The sequence below is a fragment of the Monodelphis domestica genome, chromosome 2 (assembly GCF_027887165.1).
Source record: "Monodelphis domestica isolate mMonDom1 chromosome 2, mMonDom1.pri, whole genome shotgun sequence".
NCBI lineage: Eukaryota > Metazoa > Chordata > Mammalia > Didelphimorphia > Didelphidae > Monodelphis > Monodelphis domestica.
The window spans coordinates 42,510,013-42,531,931 of record NC_077228.1 but is presented as its reverse complement, the minus strand read 5'-3'; the positions used below and the strand labels follow the sequence as shown (position 1 = coordinate 42,531,931).

The 21,919-nt window shown below is 37.7% G+C and overlaps 2 protein-coding genes across 2 annotated transcripts in view; both read right to left on the bottom strand.

Moving 5' to 3' along the window:
• Window positions 1-21,919, bottom strand: part of SELENOF (selenoprotein F) — a 49,424-nt gene that overhangs the window by 18,433 nt on the left and 9,072 nt on the right. Inside the window, exon 2 of the mRNA XM_007480569.3 lies at window positions 20,813-20,980. Within this exon, the coding sequence (XP_007480631.2) occupies window positions 20,813-20,980 (168 nt within the window). The remainder of the gene's footprint in view (window positions 1-20,812; window positions 20,981-21,919) is intronic.
• LOC100010138 (60S ribosomal protein L37a-like) lies at window positions 1,683-2,070 on the bottom strand. Its single transcript, XM_016429894.2, has one exon. The coding sequence runs from the start codon at window positions 2,020-2,022 to the stop codon at window positions 1,759-1,761; it is 264 nt and encodes an 87-aa protein (XP_016285380.2). The 5' UTR covers window positions 2,023-2,070; the 3' UTR covers window positions 1,683-1,758.

The window sequence follows — 21,919 nt, the reverse complement described above, 5'->3', positions numbered from 1 at the left end:
CTCTCCTATTCTATTGAGTTCCACAAGAACCATTGATTTAAGGGGCAAAAGGAGGAAGTTGTGAGGTTTAGACCATGGTGTTTTATGTCTATTCTGCCACCATAACTTAAACATTAGCTTTATCTTTGTTCCCTTGTGTTCTTTTAGAATGAAATTTCTTATTTATATCTTTGTGGTCATTTATTAAAAAAACAAAACAAAACAAAACACTGTCCTGTCCCCAACCCATTAGAGCAGGGGTCCCCAAACTATGGCCCGTGGGCCACATGTGGTCCCCTGAGGCCATTTATCTGGCCCCCACCGCACTTCTGGATGGGGTACCTCTTTCTTGATGGCCAGCGAGAGGAGCACTGTATGTGGTAGTGCTGCAAAGTGCAGCATCACTCATGTACAGTACTACTTCTGGTGACATAATCTTTTGCGTGGCACCTTAGAACGAGGCAACATGCAAAGGATTATGTGGCTGCACAATGGAAGATGTCAGCATGGTGAGTGGCAATCTGGGGGAGGGGATCCTGCACTGTGTATACTGCTGCCTGGTTAGGGTTAGGGTAGGTTTTTATAGTCTGGCAGTGAACTGGCCCCCCTGTGTAAAAAGTTTGGGGACCCCTGCATTTGAATCTGCCTCTGCCTAGTTTTATTCCCCTTTTAATAGTTTTTAATAGAAGTTTAGATTCAAGTTGATAGAAGTTTAGTTACTTTGGTAGTTGTGTTTATTTACATATATTATGTTTCGGTTGCATGAGGTGTTTATAAGTTGAATCATCCATTTTTTTTTAAAAGGAATGCTTTAAATGCTGCTTCTACTGAAATCTGTTTTCAGATGTTCAGAGTATGTCATTTCGGGTTGCAATTTGAGTTACTTTGCTGTGGTAGGTTTGGAATAATTTTGTAACTTTCATTTTTTCTCTTTATAGTTGAAGATTTTTCTCCTGGTCATTTACAGAATATTTTGTCATAAGAACTGTTTAAATTTTAATCAATTTAGCCTGCAGCATAGAGCTTCCCCTCATCCCCCAATGATCTATGGATTCTTCTGATTGTTGCTTTGTTCTCTGTATTTAGAAGTTCTGGAGTTTTCTTGTATTCTTTCTTGTATTCTTCCCCCCCTCCCCCCCTCCAAAACCCTTACCTTCCATCTTAGAATCAATACTGTGGGTTAGGGCTAGGCAATGGGGGTTAAGTGACTTGCCCAGGGTCACACAGCTGGGAGGTGTCTGAGGCTAGATTTGAACCTAGGATCTCCTGTCTCTAGGCCTGACTCTCAATCCACTGAGCTACCCAGCTGCCCCCTCTTGTATTATTTCTTCCATCATGGTATTCATAATTTTTGACTTAGGATTTTTTGAGAGGCCTATGATCCTAAAGGTGTTGCTATGTATCTTTGAGATATCTGCATTCCTACTGTCATTGCAGTCTTCCCCCGCTCCACCCCATTTGGCAACATCCTGGGATGGTTTTCCTTGGGAATCTATAGGGTTCCAATTCAATAGGTATTTGGTTCAATTTCCTTTGTCTTGCAATATTTCCTGAGAGCATTTGTGGTCACTTCTATGTCTTGGCTGCTATCTTTCCTTCTGATTTTCTATTTTTCTTGCTGATTAATGAGCTGGCACTCTAGATTTTTAAACGAATTTCCCCCCTCTTTTTACCTGTGATCTTCAGTGTTTTTCTTTTTATTACCCAAATTATCCCATTTATTGATGGACTTTTGGGCTACAGAAATTTGTTAAGTAAAAGCTTTTACTGGTCTTTCAATTACTTCAGTCTTCTGATGGCAGATTTGACTGTGACTGCAGAGGTGGTATTGTAGGTCCATGCACCACCAGCTACTGTTTTCATACATGATCCACAATGCCAGGTACCCACAAAATGTCTCTTCATTTTGGTCTTGCCACAGAAGGAGCAGGCATACTTGGCGTGCTGGCTAATTTCAATTTTCTTCACCATTTTTCTGAGGGATGCACCATAACGTGTTCCATATTTACCAACAATTCTGACCTTCTTGGTACGTTTTGCCATGTTGCCAGCTGCAGGTCCGGGACTTGGAGACAACCAGTGTTTTTCCTTAATATTATACATTTTAAAATTCTTTTTGTTATTAGCCTGCTTATGTCAAGAACTCTGAGGCATCAAGACCTCAAAGTCATCCCAACCTTCTCCCACACCAGCTGGATGCCAGTTCCTTTTCCTTCAGATTTGGTGTAGCAGCACATACTTGCTGGTATCCTGCCTCCGTTCTTTCTCTCCTTCAGTTCTCTGGCTGGGGCTATTGCTTTCCTGTGTCTCTTCATTCTGGGTAGAATTAAGGCCTGTAGCTTGTTGACAAAGAATGGTGGGGTGAGGGCAGGGCCAAGGTATGCCAGTAAAGACTGTAGCAGTAGTACAGAAATTGCTCAGTGGGTCACAGAGCACAAGTCAGAGGGTTGGGCTGTTGTGCCCTACCAGAGGGTGGAGGCTGATAGAGTGCATGTGTGTGGAGTGTCAAGTGAGTACATTAAATAGATTTCTCTGCTGTTGATTAATATGGCTATTACCTTAAGTTTCTTGGTAAGAAGGTGATGCCATGGAAAGAGATTTAGACTTTAGAGTTAGGAAGACTAGAAATCAAATCCCATCTTAGATTAGCTGTGTGTCCCTTGGCTTCAGGAGTAAGCTGTGCAAAATAATAGCATCTATTCCCCAGAGGTGTGTGGATAAAATGAGAGATTTGTAAAATGCTTTGCAAACCTTAAAATGCTAGCTTTTATTATTGATATTATTATCACGTGGAGAAAGCTATAATTCATCTATTTCTGGTGCATAATTCTTTTTTCTGTGGAGTTTTTGAGAGTTAGTGAGAACTAGAGAACACATCTAGTCTTCTTTCATCTTACTGGTCACTACTCAGAAGAACAATCTGTCAGCTGTTCTTATAGCTCTGGTTCACAATCGTTAGGTTAGTCAGCTGATATGTTACTGAAAGTGGAGGTAAATATTTTTTCATTTTTGTATGATATTGCAATCTCTCAATTATAAAATCAATGTATAGGGGGCAGCTAGGTAGCTCAGTGGATTGAGAGCCAGGTCCAGAGATGGGAGGTTCTGGGTTCAAATCTGGCCTCAGACACTTCCCAGCTGTGTGACCCTGGGCAAGTCAATTAACCCCCATTGCCTAGCCTTTACCACTCTTCTGCCTTGGAACTAATACACAGTATTGATTCTAAGATGGAAGGTAAGGGTTAAAAAAAATCAGTGTATATTTCATGTTTATTTGTAATTCTTGAACAATGTATTCCTCTATTTTGAATACAATCTTTGCGAATAAGTCATTGTCGGAATGTATTTAAAAACATGACAAAAATTAAAGGATGGTACACATATATGGCCCACTAGAAGGTTTCATATATAGAAGAATAAAATTTTTTCTGTGTCTATGTCTAAATTATAATTCTGCCATAATTAAAAAGTATAACAACCAAAAGGTTCATATTCATACTGGGACACATAGCTGGCCTTTTCTATTTTCCTGAGAGAGAGCTAGGCACAATCCCATCAAGTCCATTTATATCACTGGACAAAGGTGTCTTTGTGTGATATACAGCTTCTCTGAATCACTGAAAAAGTAAACAATACTGTATTTGTTAAGTTCTACCACTGATGCCGTCACATTAAACTGGAACACAATAGTAAAATTCTCTATGCTTTTTTGCAAACAAGAAAACTATTTTATAGAACTACTTAGTGGGGAAAAAAAGCACCAGATATAAATGACTCTGTTTGTGGCAGAGACAAAAGAAAAATGACTAATTCAGTAGTTATTGCTATTGTGTTATGAATATCCTCAAATGTGTTCCTTGTAAATTGAACTTGAACTTTTGCTATATCTTCATTAAAACCATCTCAGGGTAGGAAGCAAAAACACAGCAAGACTGATGATATCACAGGGAGGAGAGATGTTAGGCAATATGATGCCAGAAGAAAAGTGACCATCATGACTTGTGATGCACATGTTTGGATATTTTCCTATTTACTTGCTGCAGTAAAGATTTGAAGATGGCACCCATGATTCCTAAAGAGAGTTGCTGATGAAGTACTGCACATATCACTGAAACTCAAGGTATAGTGCAAGATTCACTGAAGAACACTGGCTCAAAGCCTGAAAGCTAGAAGGGCCCCAAGAGGTTTTCTAGTCCAGTTCCTTCCTTTTAGCCCTAAGGCAATGCAGGCCCAGAAAGGTAAAGACCAGACATGTATTAGGTGGCAGAGTTGGTACTTGAACCTGATTCCTCTGACTTCAAACTACATGTAGGTAGGCATGAGGTTAAGCCAAGTCTTCTGGATCCAAAAGCCAGTGTTCCTTTCTGATGAAGCCTGCTGCACTGATTTCCAGTCCTGAAGGAGCTCAAGTCCCCTGTCTAGACAAGATACATAACAGGGTGCTACAAGTATGCAGAGATGTGATAGAAGAACCTTCACTCTTAGGGACCTTTGAGGAAAAGTGATCAATGAGAAAGCTGCTGTGTGGTATGTCTGGGGCTGGGTGACTGTCCTGAACTTTATCAAGAACAAACAGTGAGGCACACAAGAGGAAACAAGAACTCTTCTGTTATGTATATTATGTTTTTAAAGTCAACAGGTACAAACAATATGGAAACTATCAGATAGAGCCTTGTGGGTGAACTTATGGTGCATGAGCTGCTCCCCTCCCCCTCTTTACCAGGCCTGATGATATTTTTTCACATCCTCAGCCCTTCTGCTCAGCAGCCAATGGGAGGGCACAGGGGGGTAAGGTGGGCAGCTCACAGGCAGCAGAGCTAGAGGGTAGCAGAGCGCTTGGGCCACTCCCTTCCCTCTACACTGGCTGAGGACATTTCTCCTATGACCCTACCCTCTGCCCAGCAGCCCAATGGGAGTGTTTCCTCCTTCCTGTCTGCAGTAAGCGGGGGCTCCCATGCAGCATAAGGTTTGCAGTTTGGGCACTTGATCTCTAAAACATTCACATCACAGAGAGCATTGAGAAATGTTTTAAAAAAACGGAACCACTATTATTACTATACTATTATGACACTTTGGCTTATTAGCTGTATTGTTTATTAAACTAATAAAAATTTTTTCTGCACTAGAGTCAATCCTTTACATTTGGGCTTTACTGAGGTTAGCTAATCATTGCTTATGCTGCCCCACCAAAGCTCTTCTCTCCAGGCACATGGTGCATTTTCCCATATGAACTTGCTCTCACTTCTGTCTCCCTGTTAAAATTCTGTTCTTGTCAAGAGGTGATCTTGTTTTTTCTGCCTATCCAAATATAATTCACCTTTCGACTCTCCCCTCTGTAAAGAATTTTGGTACTATTCTATAATCACGTCATTTTCTGAACTCTCCTACAGATTGTTTCACGCTATTCAACACACAATTATAAGTTATCTTGTAATGTTCTTTGTTTCTGATGAAGCAGGCCTATCTTTCATAACCTTTCAGCATCTTATACAGTGCAAGTACTTGATAACGTTTGGGAAATGATTGATGGGAAGTTAAATCCAATATTTTTACTTCAAACATTTATTCTTAATAGAATTTTATTTGGGAAATAAATCTAATCACGCAATGGAAAAAAAAATCTTATTTGTGAAAGATGAGGATGACCGTTATCACTGTCCTGTTCCCATGCATTTCTAATTTAAATGTTTTCCCTCCTACTGGCTAAATTTCACTATCAAAGATACAATAGGAAAAAACATGCACAGTAAACTGGTGTGGTGTATGACCAGCTGTGTACATTTTGCTTTCACAATGCCTGATTATATAAAAGAGACCATTTTCCTTGCAATAATGAAGGCTGGATTATCCCTAACCTGGGAAAACTTGCAGTCCCCATACCTTTCTTAGGTAAAAGGCCTTTCCTGTCAGGCCTTGTTGACTTCTTCTTTCGTCCAATGACTGCATGACCACAGAGGTACTTTCTTATATTTAAACTTCTAAAACTTCAAGCCTATTCTGGGTTTTTGGAATTTGGGGACCACAAGAGAAGGTAAGGAGGGAACAGGCTGGAACATACAGGGGCATGAGAGTAGATTCTTTAAGGCTTTTCCAGTGTAGAAAAGGGCTAGATACTTAAACACAAACCCCAAAAGTTATCACTTGATCTGACCTTCCCTGCCAACTATCACTAACACACCTTTTGCTAGCTCATTCTTCATCCCCATCATGCCTACTAAATGTTGAGTGTCCCACATGGTTCTGTCCTGGGCCTATTGTCTTCCCTCTCCTATCTCATTTACTGACTTCATTAGCTCTCATGAGTTCAATGATTCTCTCTACGCAGATAATTTCCAGATATATATCTCCAGTCTCAGGCTTCCTCTCTAAAGCTACAGGCACATATCTTCAACTATCGATAGGACATCTCAGATTTATGTCCCAAAGACACCTGAAATCCACCTCCAAGAAAGAGGTGATTCTCTGTCTGCCAGGAGCCATCAAATCCATACTGTCTGACATGGACTGCATGGCGGGCCCCAGGAAGGATGGATACACCCACTTAGACCCCCCTGTGTGACTTCTCTCTTCTGGAGGATATGCTTGATTATCACAATGAATAGTTTTCTTTCCTTTGAGCCACTATGTCCCATAGTGTCCTTTTTATCTTACAAGTTCTGATTAACATCCTTTTTATGTTATAAGTTCTGATTTACTCACCCCTCTAGCCTACACCCACTTGCAGAGGGTCTGCAGCACCCTACCTGAGATCCTAGCCATCTGTATTTTGGGGGGTGCTTACCTAAACAAGAGTCCCTGTTCCAGGCACCAGATATTGCAGGGGGACCAGCCCTTGAGGGGTCAGGGGGTCCTTGGCTGGATGATGGCATCAGTGTATGAAGACAGTTAAAGTTTTAACCTGCAGCCAGGCATCACAAAAAAACTGCTCTGCTCAGGCTTGGGCTGACTTTATTTTATAGGCTCCAGGAATACACATCTACTTGGCACACAGTTTCATTTTCTACATACATGCTTCCTTACAGGTAATGGAACAGGTCATACATTAACTTTTACTAAATCTTTTGACATTCTATAATTATCCTACATACTTTGATTCCATGGATTCTGACAACAAACGCAAAGCTTTATGGAAGATATGTGTTCTCATCATGGGGTAGGCTTAACTAGAGGTTACTTTCTCATTAACCCATGAGGTACATAGACATGTTAAGTTAAGAATAATTATTCATTACACTAACCAAATATGTAATCAATCAGACTTCAAAAGATACAATTAACACAACATTGTTGCCTAGTCTTCAGGGTTAAAGGGTATAATCAAAATAACCCAGTTTGAGTATTATTCCAGTAATCATTTTTTATTCTCCAATGTTTTACTAAGGTATCCAAGACATGTTGCCTTGCCCTCAGTTAACAACACAATTCAGTGGAGTAGAATGTACCAGCCTTTCCATGAAAGGCAATTAATATATACAGTTTTGTTGGGGGTTTATTCCTAAAGAGGGTCCCATCTATGATCCCTTATGTAAATGGGTACATAGGAGTCCTTGAATATGATTTTGTAAGTAGAATCTCTTGACAATATTCTAAGGGGAATTTTTGTATCATTACATATAAAGGTGGAGTTTTCCTGGAACTGAGTGAGAATAATATTTGTAACAATTCCAATAATAGGAGGTGTTAATAAGAGAGAGGAGTGACACGGGGGGAGGGGGGGGGTTTGAGTAGGTGTTTCCATCCTTCCTGGGGGCCATTGTGCAGTCCCCGGTTTCCATCTGTGACCATGTCAGACAGCGTGGATTTGATGGCTCCCAGCATCTGTCCCCCTAAACTCTGCCCCTTTCTGAACCTCCCCCTGATTGCAGAGGGCTACATCATTCTTCTATTCTGCCAGGTTTACAAGCTCTGTGTTCACCTCATCATCTCACTCATACTCACCCCAGATATCTAAAATGTTGCCAACTCTTGTCATTTCAGTTTCACAAGACCTTAAGTTTATGTCCCCTTCTCTTTCTTGTCATACAGCTGCCATTGCCCTGGGCATAGACTACTCTGGCTGGCCTCTCTGCTTCAGGCTTCTTCCCAGCCCCACCCTTCCTTTTTCAGGCTTTGAACTTATCTTTGTGCCTGCCTCCTTGCTCTTGTCCATTTCAGAGGACCATCACTTGCTTTCTCCATACCTGCCTCATTGCTAGTTATTAGCATGTTTTCCCCAAAAGACTGTGTAATCCTGGAGGGATTTGTTTTGCCTTTTTTGTGGCCCCAGTGCTTAGCACAGATAGTAAGCACTTAATGAATACCTTCCTGACTGCTAACTAAATTTGAACCCAATCAGCTTTCAGTGGAAAATTCTGAAGCCAGTTACAATTTTATGACAAAATTTCTTAGATAATAAAACTTTTAACCTGCCCCTGCCCCACCTCATCTAAACTTGTCATTTCACCCATATGGGGACCTCCTAGTGAGGGAATTCCCTTTACCATTGCAAAAAGACAAGTGTTCTATAACTAAGGGTTCTGACTAGGTCAAGGAAGGGATGGATCAGTGACTTGCCTAGGGTTATTTGTATGACAGAGGCAGGACCAGAACTACTGTTTTCCTGAATGAGAGTTGGTCTGTGTTGCTGCATAGCCTCCTTCATTCTGCTCACTCTAAATTCACTGCCCTCCCTCATGAAACAATATAGCATTAACTCAACTACTCCTGGAAATGGGGAGAAGTAGGAGCAAGGCTGGAATTGAAAAAAAAAATGAATGAATAATTCTGTTAGGCTTAGCATATGATCACTAAAATGATTCTTAGCACTCTTCTAGGGCTGGCATCCTAAAAGTATGCCAAGCTATAGAAGCCACTCGAGATGATGACATTTAGAAAACCTAGCTGAGTGGCAGAGCCAGGGCACGGCCTCTCTACTCTGCTTCTTTATGCCCAGCCCATGCCCTGAGAGAAAGCTCTGAAGCCACCCCTGCACACAAATCTCCTTGGCTCTCAAGTTGTCAGCACTCTGTTTCTTCAGATTACCCTGTATTTTTTGTATGTGCACATACTCCAGTGACTATAAACTCCATGTAAGCAGAGCAGAATACAGCTACTTCCTCCCCCATTACAACATGCTTTGTATACGGTTGGCCTTTGAGCCTTTTCAGTTTAATTTTATACACACACCATCCATTTTGTTTACCTTCTTAAAAAAAAAAAGGCATCTTATAAAGAAATGTTAAAAACCTTGTTATCTGTTAGCCTAAATGTGTTAAGTGAAAAGGGGCTTGGTTCCTTTTAAAAAGAAAACGGCCTGTGTGAGACCATGAGATCTGGTGGGATCTAATTGCACTACTGCCTATCTTTTCTTTCTTTGTGCTTTGCTAGTAGGCAAAGGAATAGGAAAGAACACAGTACTAATTTCACTAATTCCTATTTCTCAGAGAGTTAATTGGGAGAGCTAAGGAGGCAACTTAATCCTTCTAATTACATTGGCAGTAGACAGGTCTATCATTAATGCAATCAGAGGAGGAGGGAAAGATTTCACTTGAAAGCTAGTTTTAACTCCAAGCTGACTGGACAATAAAGCCACGGGCTCTAATGAGGGGAGCTTCAGAGTGGCAGCAAGGTGTAGCTGATAATGTGTATCTGAACTAGAAGCCAGCACATTTGGTGTGATTTACCCTTCTTAACATTTAGTAGCTATAGGACCGAGGAATTAAAAAACCTTTAGAAGACTCAGTTTCCTCATCAGTAAAAAAGGAGTTGAACTACCATTTATATAGCACCTTAAGGTTTGCAAAGCCCGGTGGGGAAACTTTATGACACTGTTTGAATCTAGCCCTGCATGGCTGAGAAACTAGATCTGTCGCTTAGAGATTTGCTGATTGCTTAAGTCGAGACTTAACTAACCAGAAAATGGTTTAACTATAAAAGCAGTCAGGTTCTAGAATGTTTGCAAGGAGTATAAGATGCTTTCCCCCCTTTTTCTCAAGTGACCTATGTGTCTTATCTAGATATTACCTCCTGGTGGCTAAACAGCTACTGTTTCTTTGTTCCTTTATCTTGGAGACACTAGGGGCTAGTATGGACCAGATGACATCATAAACTTCTTTCTAAATTATTTCAATTATGGATTTTGTTCTTAGCTAACAGCTCTTTAAAGATATTAATCCCCTTTAATCCTCCTAACAACCCTGTGAAGTAGGTGCTATTATTACCGTAATTTTATAGATGAGGAAACTGGGGCTGAAAGAGATTAAATATCTTTCTTGTTCAGCATACACAGCTAGTAAATGCACAAGACATGATTGGAACTCAGATCTTGACTCCAAGTCTAACATTCTATTCACTGAAACAACTCTTGGTTACCTCTAATCACACCTGTAGTAGCTAACTCACAGTAAGACTCAAATAATGAATAACAAAAACTTTGTACATCTTAAAGCAGTACAAATTGTTTTAAGATGGGGGGGCCTCAGACCTTGCATTTTCATAGCATCTTCCATTGATTAAAATTTCAACAGTATCCTGAAGACTAGGATGAAGTTAGGAGGGAGCTAAAGAAACAGAAAAACAGGTACCTCTCTACTAGGTAAATACTCCCTGCCCTCACCATTCCTACTCCTGACAATTTGCTTCTGAGCACTAATTCTGTATCTGCCTTTCCACAAGTGAGCTCTGGCCTCATCAGCTGGTGCTAGAAAAACTTTCTCCATTTGTTGTTTAATCTGAATTATCTTTCCTCCTCTCATGACCTAACCCCAAACTAATGTCATCAAGATATTATTTTAAAAAAGCCATTTCCAAAATGGTTGCAACAAAGGAAAATCATTGTTGTTGTTATAGTCTTACATTTATTTTTAGTGATGAAAAAGATGTGAAGTTTAAAAAAAAGTACCAGTAAAAAAAATGCTGTAAACTCCCAAACACTTTAAGTGGTGGATACATGTGAAGTACTTTTGCATACTATTCTGAATGATGTTTAAGTAAGAAACTGAGGATAGAATTGGAACAAAAATGACAATGCTATGAAAAGGTGGTATACTAGAAGTGTCTTTGCAATCAGAAGACGTGGGTTTGAGTTCTGGCACTAACTTATTACTAATGTGCAGTTGTGTCAGCGCCCCCCCCCCCCCCCCAACTGTCCCCCGCCCCCAAGTAAGTGATTAATAAAACACTCATGTCTGACACAGGACATCATCTGAAAAGTGAGGAGTTTGGCCTAGAAAGTATATAAAGTTCCTTCTAGTTCCAAGTCCTATGAAGAATAAGCTAGATTAGAGAAAATTTAAAAGGACATAAATGCAAAGACCACCACAAAGAAATTGACCTTTGAAAAACTATAATGACCAGTTTTGGTCCTGGACAACATATAAGTAAACATTTCTTTCTCTCTCTTCCCTCAGTTTTCTCATCTGTAAAATGAATGGGTCACATAGGATGACTTCGCAGGTCCCTTCCAGATGTGGATCTAAGATCCTCTTACAGAGGGAGGCAGTCTGTAGAATGTTGGATAAACTGCCAGATGTGGGTACTGTATTAGCTGCTTTAACTTAACACATTTTCTTTGTCTAAAAAGAAGGGTTGAATTCGTGGGTATGTGAGAATGACTTGTAAAGCATCAATCAAATATTAAAAAGGAGAACCTATTGGTACTTGCAGGAACTCTTTTTGACCATATTAAGAATTAAATATGTAACTGATATAAAATATAGTAGAATCAATGTCAGCTTATACTTTCTTCCTAATTTGAAAAAGTGATTTTGGTTCAGACAATATTTTCTTCATAAAGAGCTCATCCCAGTGTCCCAGTGACTGCTTATTTATTAAAGTTGACAATTTATAGGAATGGCACCTTAAATTTCTGTTCAGTGTTCTAAAAAAGAAAGTGGCTGAGCTTGGTTTGCTGGCAGCAATAAAATTGCACATAGAATATATATATACACACACACATATATATATATTTAGATGACAACTTGATATTATAGAATGTTAAAAGCAGTAAATTTAAACAGCATTCAAGGTTCCATAAAGAAACTCCATAAGATAAATTTCAAGACTAATATGGCTCCCACAAAATGATACATATAAAGAGCTTAGCCATTACCAGAATGTTATTTCCCATTGTTAGACTATAGCAGTCTTGGTGATCCTAATATGAAACTGAAATACAGACAAATATTGGACATTTAACAAATAAATACAATTGTTTAGCTTCTGTATTGGTAGTAAAAGTTGATATAAAATGATCATTAGTGTCATGTGTTAAGAACATTTGTTTACATTTTTGTTTTCAATGAAATCATGGATAAGAACATGTGAGAAGAGCTATTTTAAGCAACTGTGAAATGTCTTCATTGACTACAATTTCATGCAGTTTCACCTCCATTTCTATGTTTTACACCAGAAACACTTTGCTTCTAACAATATGAAGCTATAAATCTGCAACTGTTTTGAGTAATATTACTTAAATTACTTTATTATTTGGAAATTGGATATAGTTTCCATGCAGGTTAACTATAACCAAATATAATAGTTCAGTTTTCCTTTTTTTTAAAAACTTTTATTAAAACACTGTTTTGACCTATTTGACTAAATTATCATCAAACCCTGAGGTACACAAGGTACATTACTAAAAAATAGCATATATCGGGGGCAGCTGGGTAGCTCAGTGGATTGAGAGCCAGGCCTAGAGACAGGAGGTTCTAGGTACAAATCTGGCCTCAGACACTTCCCAGCTGTGTGATCCTGGGCAAGTCACTCCACTGCCTAGCCCTTACCACTCTTCTGCCTTGGAATCAATCGATTCCAAGATGGAAGGTAAGGGTTTTTAAAAAATAGCATATATCTATGGAAACCTGATGGATAGTCACTAGTGACAAAATTTGATAAGCTTTTTAAAGGTTATCTGAATTCAAAACACTGTAATGAAATGAAAATTTCAAGAAAAGTTTTAGTTATAAGTTAGACTCAAGACACTAGGAAATAGGGATAAGAAATGATATGGGGTAAGAAAAAACAGGAAACAGGTGAAAGAGGTGGAAGCACCAAAGAACCTTCACTGAACTTCTCACACTTGTTTAAAGATATAGAACCTATGTGTCCTACTGTATATTCCTTAAGAGTTCTTCATGTGTGACTAAATACAAAGTAGAGCACCAGGTATACTGAAACTAAAGCAAATCTCTGTGGGCAAACGTTAATTTTAACCCAAGTGGCCTGGGTTTCATTTTATGAAATGTTTTTCCTCATTATGGGTCAGAATAAATGTCTTAGAACATCAAATAAAAAATACTTTTTGAATCTTTCCTAAGTCAAAATGAGTTAGTAAAACATGAAAATAAAAACCACAGATTCCCCTCTTCTTTTACTGCATATAAGAAATATTTCCTGTTACCATTCTCAGACATATACTGTATGGCACTTAATTATGGAATACCATGATCTTAGAAGTATCAAACTTGGTAATGGCCTAAGTGACAACCCAAATATGGTGGAGGTTAGTAATTTGTAGGCGTCAGTAGTAGGAAGATTCATTTTATATGACCTAAAGACTTTAAGAATTGATGATAAAGTGATAACAATGACATGAATTCCATTGCTGCATTAAGGAGAAATTTCAATAAATTTTTCTAGAATGGCAATCAAACAAATTGTATTTCCAAGGGCCCCTAGAAGATATGACACAGACTCTGTCCTCAAGCAGCTTATAATATATGGTTGGAGAGATAAGACAAATACACAAAATAAGACCTTAAGGCTGAATGAAACTTCAAAATGTCATCTAGTACAGTACTTTTTAAAAACAAGTCCAGGTCTGAAATGAAATCAATAATTATTCTAAAGAATTTGACATAGCTACTTACACGGGAAACACTAAATGGACTAAGAATTACTTTTCAGATTGGAACACTGAGTTGAACGGACAACCTATTGGTCTTAGTCATTAGTATATTAATCTTGGAGAAATATGAAAAACAGTCAAGAGTTGTGTCCAGAATCCACCATGAGGAGAAATTAAGCATTGTTCCAAGGCAGAGGAACAGAGGGGCAAGGCAACGGGTTAAGTGACTTGCCCAGCGTCACATAGCTAACAAAGGTCTTTTTAAAGATGTTGAATTTCTCCTCAAAATGGAAGACTATTTTTAATAGTAATATTAAAATGGTAGGTTGTTTTATGGTTATGAGGCACAGAGTACTAGAGTCTCTTAAGAAATATAATTAAAGATTACCCACAAGAAAAAGGAAAAGGATGTGTGGTGCTTAAGCAAACTGCAATATAAATTAAAAATAATTAAGGAGGAGAGGTGTTGTAAAGGATGACAGAGAAATGTGATGAGTGAAAAAGGAGTTGAGCTGGTGAATGAGGAAGGATGGTGGCATATTAGGGAGATCCTCCAAAGTGAATTTCTGGGAGGATACATTTTGTTTTAGATTTTAGAGGGCAAAAAAGTATAGTAACTGATCATTCCTGCATAAATGGATGTACCCACAGATTTAGAGGCAAAAGACCAAGGTTTGAATTCTGATTTACTATTTGGTATTTGTAAGTGACACAGTATTTGCCATACTGATTAGGTGGCAATTCTTGGGCAAGTCACTTAAACCTTTTTAGGTCTCAGTTTCCTCATTTGCAAAATGAAGAGATTAGTCTAAGATGAGTTCTAAAGGCCTTTCTTTTAAATTTTTGATCCATTGGACCAATGCTAAGGAATAAAGAAACAGAATACAACTCAATTAGCTCTACCAATCAGAGCTGTCCAAGAAGAGAACTGATCCTTGGAGAGGGAATGGGGACTTCTTTTGTCAGGGATGCTGCAAAGGAAATTCCTGCCCCGAGTGGTGGTGGGGTCTAAGGCTTTATGGTATTGAAGTAGAGGTGTGCTGGAGTAAGATTTAACCTGCTTGAGAGTTGTTTCCTCAAATCTACAAATCACATTTTAAAAAACTGACATTCATTAAAACATTTATAAGCACTCTACTATATTATTCCATAAACATTGCTTGAGCTCAGCAGGAGTGTAGCAGAAAGCTCAGGAAATGAAGCCAATATAATAAAAACTGGCATTTACATAGCGCTTTAATGTGCAAAGTGCTTTAACAAATCCCTTAATTCAACTGAGCTTCTTCAACAGCCCAGCTAATATGTATATGCAATTTCTGCCCTTTTTGGATGCCAGTTTTGCAACTGATATTCTCTTAAGTTAATTCTTCATCATAATAATTCATCAAGATGATCAACATTTTATCTTTCAAATCAAAGTAACAAAAAGTTTCCCAAACTTTCATAATTCACATTCTTAGTGTCTCAGTAATTTTTTCACAGAACTATGGGCCAAAAGAAATACCTAATGGTTCTGTTTATTAAGTATGTACATGTAAGTTGGCAGAAAAAGTATTATTTTATTCGGAAATAATGAACACTTACTAAAGGGATATGTACACCTTTGAGCACAGCACAACTTCTCAAACCTTGCAAATACACTGATCACTACATCCTCTTTTTTTTCACAGCAACCAATGAAAACTCAGTTTCACAAAGATTTGTCATTGCAAATGAGAAAGTTTAGAAAGTTTGAGAAATTATTGGCATAACTGAAAATACTGTTCAAGTAAACAAAAACATTCTCTCATTTAAGAACATCAATGAAAGGAATGTATTGTGATCTGAAATTGTGAACGACCTCAAGTTACTATTTTTTATATACGTTTCTCCAAAACTTAGTACAATACTTGTATAGAGTACTTATTACATTTTGTTGATGGACAGGATGATCAAGAAAAAGAAACAGAATAAGAAGGAAACAATGAAATAATTTCAGAATATTAAAAGGATTTCAATGATGTTTTGCTTTTTTTTCTGAACAATATATGTCCTAATAAAAAAATTTTGTCTGCCTTTTAGACACTAAATTTTCTCCAAAAAACCTTTCTAGAAGAAAGATTTAAATGAATCAGCATCATCTAGGTGACTTACTTGAGAATATAACTCCAAAACATGCTGTAACAAAATTAGTTGCTTGATAACATTTAATTATTATAAACATCTGATGTTTTAAAACTGAAAATGGTATAGTGTTCTTGTATGTGTGTTGTATGACATATGTGTCTGTATATGTGTCTGTATCTGACAATATTTTAAATTTATATTATAAAACATTTATCTTTATTGTGGACCTAATTTACTAAACCAGGGCCAAATATCTGGTTCTGAAGGTTCCCAATGAAGAATCTAACTTGGGTTATAGGACTAAATTTAATAACAGGTGATGGGACCCCCAAGTAAAAGATCCATACACCCTTCTAGAAAATCCTAGCCACATTCTCCTTCTCTTTTTGGGCATGTTTGTATCCCATATCCCTGGACACCCTAGCAGGAATCATCATACCCTCTGATCCTCCAATCCCATATGAGGTGAAAAGTTCCCTGCCAGATATCCTCCAATCCCCATGTGAGATGTATCCAATAAATCACTATCATGACAGGATGCATTGTTCTTCTCAAGGTTCTCTGTTAATCAATACCCGTTACTCCATAAATATTGTCTGTTACCATGAGCATGGGTAGAACTGGTTCTAAAAGCCCTCACTACTCCCAATAAAGTCGCCATTGATTGTCATCAGCATCTTTGGTCCATGTCATTGATCATCATCAGCCCTCCTAAGTTCACCTACATTCTTATCCCATTGGACTCCCAAGCAGGTGGTCCCTGGTGGTTCTGATAACTGTTGTGACAGACAGGTGAAATGATTTGCAGCAAATACCAAATTTTATTTTGTGCTCACATGCCAATGACATATAGCACTAAGTTACAACTTGAAGTACTATTTCTGTGCTTATGTTAATGTTTCTTCTGTCTTAAATGAGGAGCTGTCTTGAGCTACAAGATTTTTAAAGATTCTAGTGGTACTTTGGGGCTTCTGAAAGTACCTTAGGATCAGCAGATTTATTACATTACCATGAAATGCAAAAATATTAGTTACCTAAATTTGTGAGATATTTTAATAAATAGGTTATAAAAAGATCTTAAAAACCTAGATGGAAAAGGACTAAGAGAGAAGAAAAGACATGAGATCTAGCATGGATTGAATTAAGTAAGTTATTGAGGAAAATATAAAATTAGTGTCCACTGCAGGAAACGCATTGTTAGAGAAGGTAACAATGAAGTTGAAGCGCAAACAATTTAATTTACAGGGGCTATCAGGAAAACACTCAATCATGAAATTAAAAGTATATACTGTAAGGTGAACATCTTATATGAATTAATTTTTCAGGCTACTGACTGACTTAGCCAGAACAGACTCATGTTCTTAGATTGTCAAAGCAACCAGAATTTCTTCATCTTCCCAACTGGAAGTTACCTCTCATAGCATTTAGTCTGATTTTGGACAATTAAGCATGTGTCTGCATTGTTTGTGTTTACTCTTATCTTCTATCAAATTTGGGTACTTAAAAGGGTAAGGGCAATGTTGAAGAGAACTAGTTCTAACTATGAGGAATAGAATTCAGCAGCAATCTACAGTTAGATTTATCTATAGATAGTCTTTACAGATAGAATGCTATACCTGCCCAGTGGAACTACTTGTCGGCTCTGGGAGGGGGAGGAAATGAACATGAATCATGTAACTATGGAAGAATATTTAAATAAAAAATAATAAAAATAATCCTATAATTAATTTCCTTAAAAAAAAAAAGCCGTACCTGGAGTCAGAAAGACCCGAGTCCAAATATGTCCTAATTTACTTACTAGCTGTGTGAATTGGGGGAATTCATTTAACCTGTCTGCCTCAGTTTCCTGAACTATAAAATGAGGATCAGAATATACCTACCTCAGGGCTGTTGTAAGGCTCAGACGATAAAACCCTTTGCTGAATGACTGCCACATAGTGCTTAATAAATGCTTCTTCCCTAGTAGTTGGCTGGAAAGCTCTGCTGGTTCATTGACAGAACTATAGGCTCCTCTTGTTCCAGGAATTCCTGTCCTGGTTATTTCTTTATAGGCTTCAGATTGAACTACAAGATATAACCCATATTCTATTTCTAACCCTTACCTTCTCTCTTAGAATCAATACTGTCTATTGGTTCCAAGGAAGAAGAGGAGTAACGGCTAGGCAACGGGGGTTAAGTAACTTGTCCAGGGTTACATAACTAGGAATGATCTGAGGCCAAATTTGAACCCAGAACCTCCCATCTCTGGGGTTGGTTCTCAATTCACGGAGCCACCTAGCTGCCCCCTAGAACACATATTCGAAGCCGCATCACTGCTGCTAGCTCCTCACCTTTTTCCTTTCTTGGTACGTTGCCCTGGACCTCCCTACCCTGGAATACCACTCTGGGCCAAGGTTTCCTTCTCAGTCTTTCTAGGATCTAGGACTCAGTACTGGGTGTCAAAGCTGTCAGCTAGTATATATTCTTGTACCCTGGATGCTTTGAGACCACTACAGGCCCAAGACCTCCTCTTCTCTAAAATACTTGCCAGGGTTCTCTGTGGGAGATAGGAGTGCTCTGCAGGCAATGTGCTCTTACCCAAACCCTGGCCCCAATGCCTACATACCTTTTGGTCTGTTTTCCATTAATTCTAGCAGTTTCTTAGCTTGTCTTTCATAATCTGTCCCGAGTCATGTTCATGCCACATAAGTGTAAAATTGGGGCACCATTCTTTTCAAAAAGATTTCTGGCAGGCATATTAATCTGGACTGGACAAATGACCCTCTCTGTCTTTTTTAGTATTTTCCCATCCAGATGCAATCTGGTGCATTTTCTAGATCTGCTTGGAGGAGACGGGAGGAGCTCACTAAACTGCATCCTGCTACTCCACCATCTTGTGTCCATAATACATTTAATGTACACTTTTGGAAATGTGAAATATACTGCAACAGATCTGTAAAGTACTCCAATAAAAAGGACTGTTAAGCTATTTTTAGAGGAAATCACAAACAAGTTAAAAAAAGAAAGTATATGCCACCAGATTATCAAATATAAACAAAAGTGGCTTGACTCTGGATTGAAACTATAAAACAACTAAGATCCCAGTGTAGAATCAAAAGCCTCTATGAGGTAAGTACTGCAGGAAATGAGCCAATTCAGCCATTCACAAAAAATAAATGGCTGGCATAACTATGCTTATGGAATGAATATGTTGGCAATGCTGGACCAGATCAGGTCACTGCCACTAGAAACTAAGAGAGTATAAGCTTTAAGGATCATCTTTTTTATTTAATGATCACCTTTAATGATTAATGTAGATTGTAAAAAGAAATAATGGAGACAATATAAGCCATCACTGAAGGCTATAGAAATTGAGCACCTATTGAATACCTACTTGGTGTTAATAAGAGCTGGCAGACAGATTTATATCTTAGAAGCTTACAATTTTTCATGCACTGATAATAACAATCAATTTCTATACTATATCTTTAGACCTTAAAATAGCCTGGAAAAACTCAACTAATAAAGTATCACAGAACCATTGCAAAAAATTACTTGTTAACATTATTTTTTAACAGATTTGCCACCTCAAACACAATTGACAAGCTAGATGGAACAAACAATTTTCCAAGAATAGAGACCCGGATGATGTAAAAAGAATGTAGAAAAAGTTCATCTTTACTAAACTGGTTAGGGGAGTTGTTCCAGAGATGCTTTCATGCCACCTACAGAGGACCATCTTATATCTTCATATTCTTATTTATTCAAATACAAGAAAATCAATTTTTATTCACCTGACCAGCTAATATAGAGATCCAGACAACAAACAAAAAATTCCCTAATATCTACAAACTTTATTTCTTAAATATGCCCCTCTTTTCACTCACAAAGCCTAGTTCAATTCTTTATTGCCTATATTATATCCTTATTCCCAATACTTCCTTTCTCTCATCTATTCTCCAAATAGGTGACAAAATATTCTAAGCCTCGAATGGCACAATTTCAGAGTGGAAAGGGACTTTGTTGACCATTGTGTCTAAATCTGTAAACTGAAAAAAAAAATTCTTTTGACTCTATTCCTAACAAATGGTTATCCAGTCTTTGAAGTCCTTCATTAAGAGAAGCCTCATTTGCTTTTGAACATTTCAAACTGTCATCACATTTTTCTTATTTTAAGTCTAAATCTGCCCTTTCTCAGCTACCATCTTTTGTTCTTGGTTCTCTCCTCTGAGGTCCAATCAGAATAAGTCCAGCCTTCTATTTGAGAGCCCTTTAAAAACTTGAAATGAGCAGTCCTATCCTCCCCTAAGTTTCTCTCCTTTTTCTAGTTCCTTTATAGATGTGGCTAATATACTTTATCTAGTTCCTCTAGACTACAAGAATACTAATTTCTTGGCCTAGATTCTGGCCCCAAACTAAATTTTCTTATTTCTTCATCATTTCTGTTCTAGACAAACTAGCCTAATAATTATTCTGCCAAATTGGCAATCCATCCCTTGTCATGTTTTTGCCTAGGGTATCCTAGTCTCTTCTCAATTTTACCTCTTGGAGGTCTTAATTTTCTTTAAGGCTTACCTTATAAGCCCCATCTTTGGCTGATGCCACATTCCTTCCTCAAATTACCTTATTTCTACTTATGAATATACATGTTGCATTCCCTAATAAGATATACTATTAGATTTTTGAAGGCAGGAAAACTTTTGCTTTTGCTTTTGTATTCCTAGCAGAGTACTGTTATAAATGTTTATTTTATTTTCTTTCTTGATGCATCTAATTGCCAAGAAATCAGTTGTTTCTATGAGAGATTCATGATTAGGAATTAATATATTATCACAACTCCCCCCAATTTCAAATTATCAAATAGATTATAGACTTTTTCAATTTGTTTCAACTTAAGACTGTAATGAAATGTACTGAAATTACCTTTCGGTTTTCAAACTGTGCTTCTTCCTGGCAGCATTTTCTGCAACCAGGATCCAGCTGAGTTAAGCTAAACTGTCCAAGAAGATCACAAGAGCTACAGAGCAAATTGCTGGAGAAACCCAAATCTCTGCATGCTTCTGATGATAATTCAAATCCCTGTACGGATATCTGAAAAGAGAAAGTGAAGCCATTTTACCAACCAGTGTTTACTAAATACATACTATGTGCCAAGCTCAATAGAATCTAAAGAATGTAACAATCTCTACTTTCAGGAAGTCTACATGGGAGAAAGGGAAAAGTAAAAACAGACAAAATAAAGTAGTTGGAAATGGAGGGGATAATCACTGCATCTTGAAGGAAAAGTGGGTTCTAAAAATCATATGAAATAACATACAGTACATTCTCCTAAAACCTCAACTAAAAAAAAAACTTAAAAAAAAAAAAAGAAATCTATTTAGTATGTATAATCTATAGTAAGCTCCATGAAACCAGGGACCATGTCTTAGTGAAATTTTGCATGCTCCATGGACTTAGCATAGTGTTTTGTACAAAGCACACATTTAGTGAACAGTTCTTTACTGATCTCTGGTGTGAGAAAAAAGAAAGATTTCCTCAAAGAAAAATCTGCAGTTACTTAAAAGAAGAAAAAAAAAAACAACCAACAAACCCTTCTCTTCTGTCTTATAATCAATACTAAGTATTAGTTCCAAGGCAGAAGAGTGGTAGGGCTAGGCAATTGGGAATCAACGATGACTTTTAAAAGGAACTCTTTTCACGAATTTCACAAATAGAAACATATTTTATGGGATCACTTTTTCTTAAAATTTAGGGTTAGGGTTAGTCAGATCCTCCTAACTTCAGGCTTATTGCTCTCTCTACTCTACTATCTATTCCTCCAGCAGTTACTTTTTACAGACTCTTATTAAAAGTTTATAATCAAAAGCTTTTATATATTCTTAGCATATCTAAATTTGCTATAAGTTGTGACTTATTTTCTTGAACAAAACTTTAAATTATTTAGACGACTCTTGAACACCTGATTTTTATCCTAATCTAAACTGTACACATTTACTATATGACTAATAACGTGGCATATACTGTGCCAGG

Bases quoted from the DNA above. Each gene is read 5' to 3' on its own strand.
- LOC100010138 (XM_016429894.2), bottom strand. From the start codon at position 2,022: ATGGCAAAACGTACCAAGAAGGTCAGAATTGTTGGTAAATATGGAACA.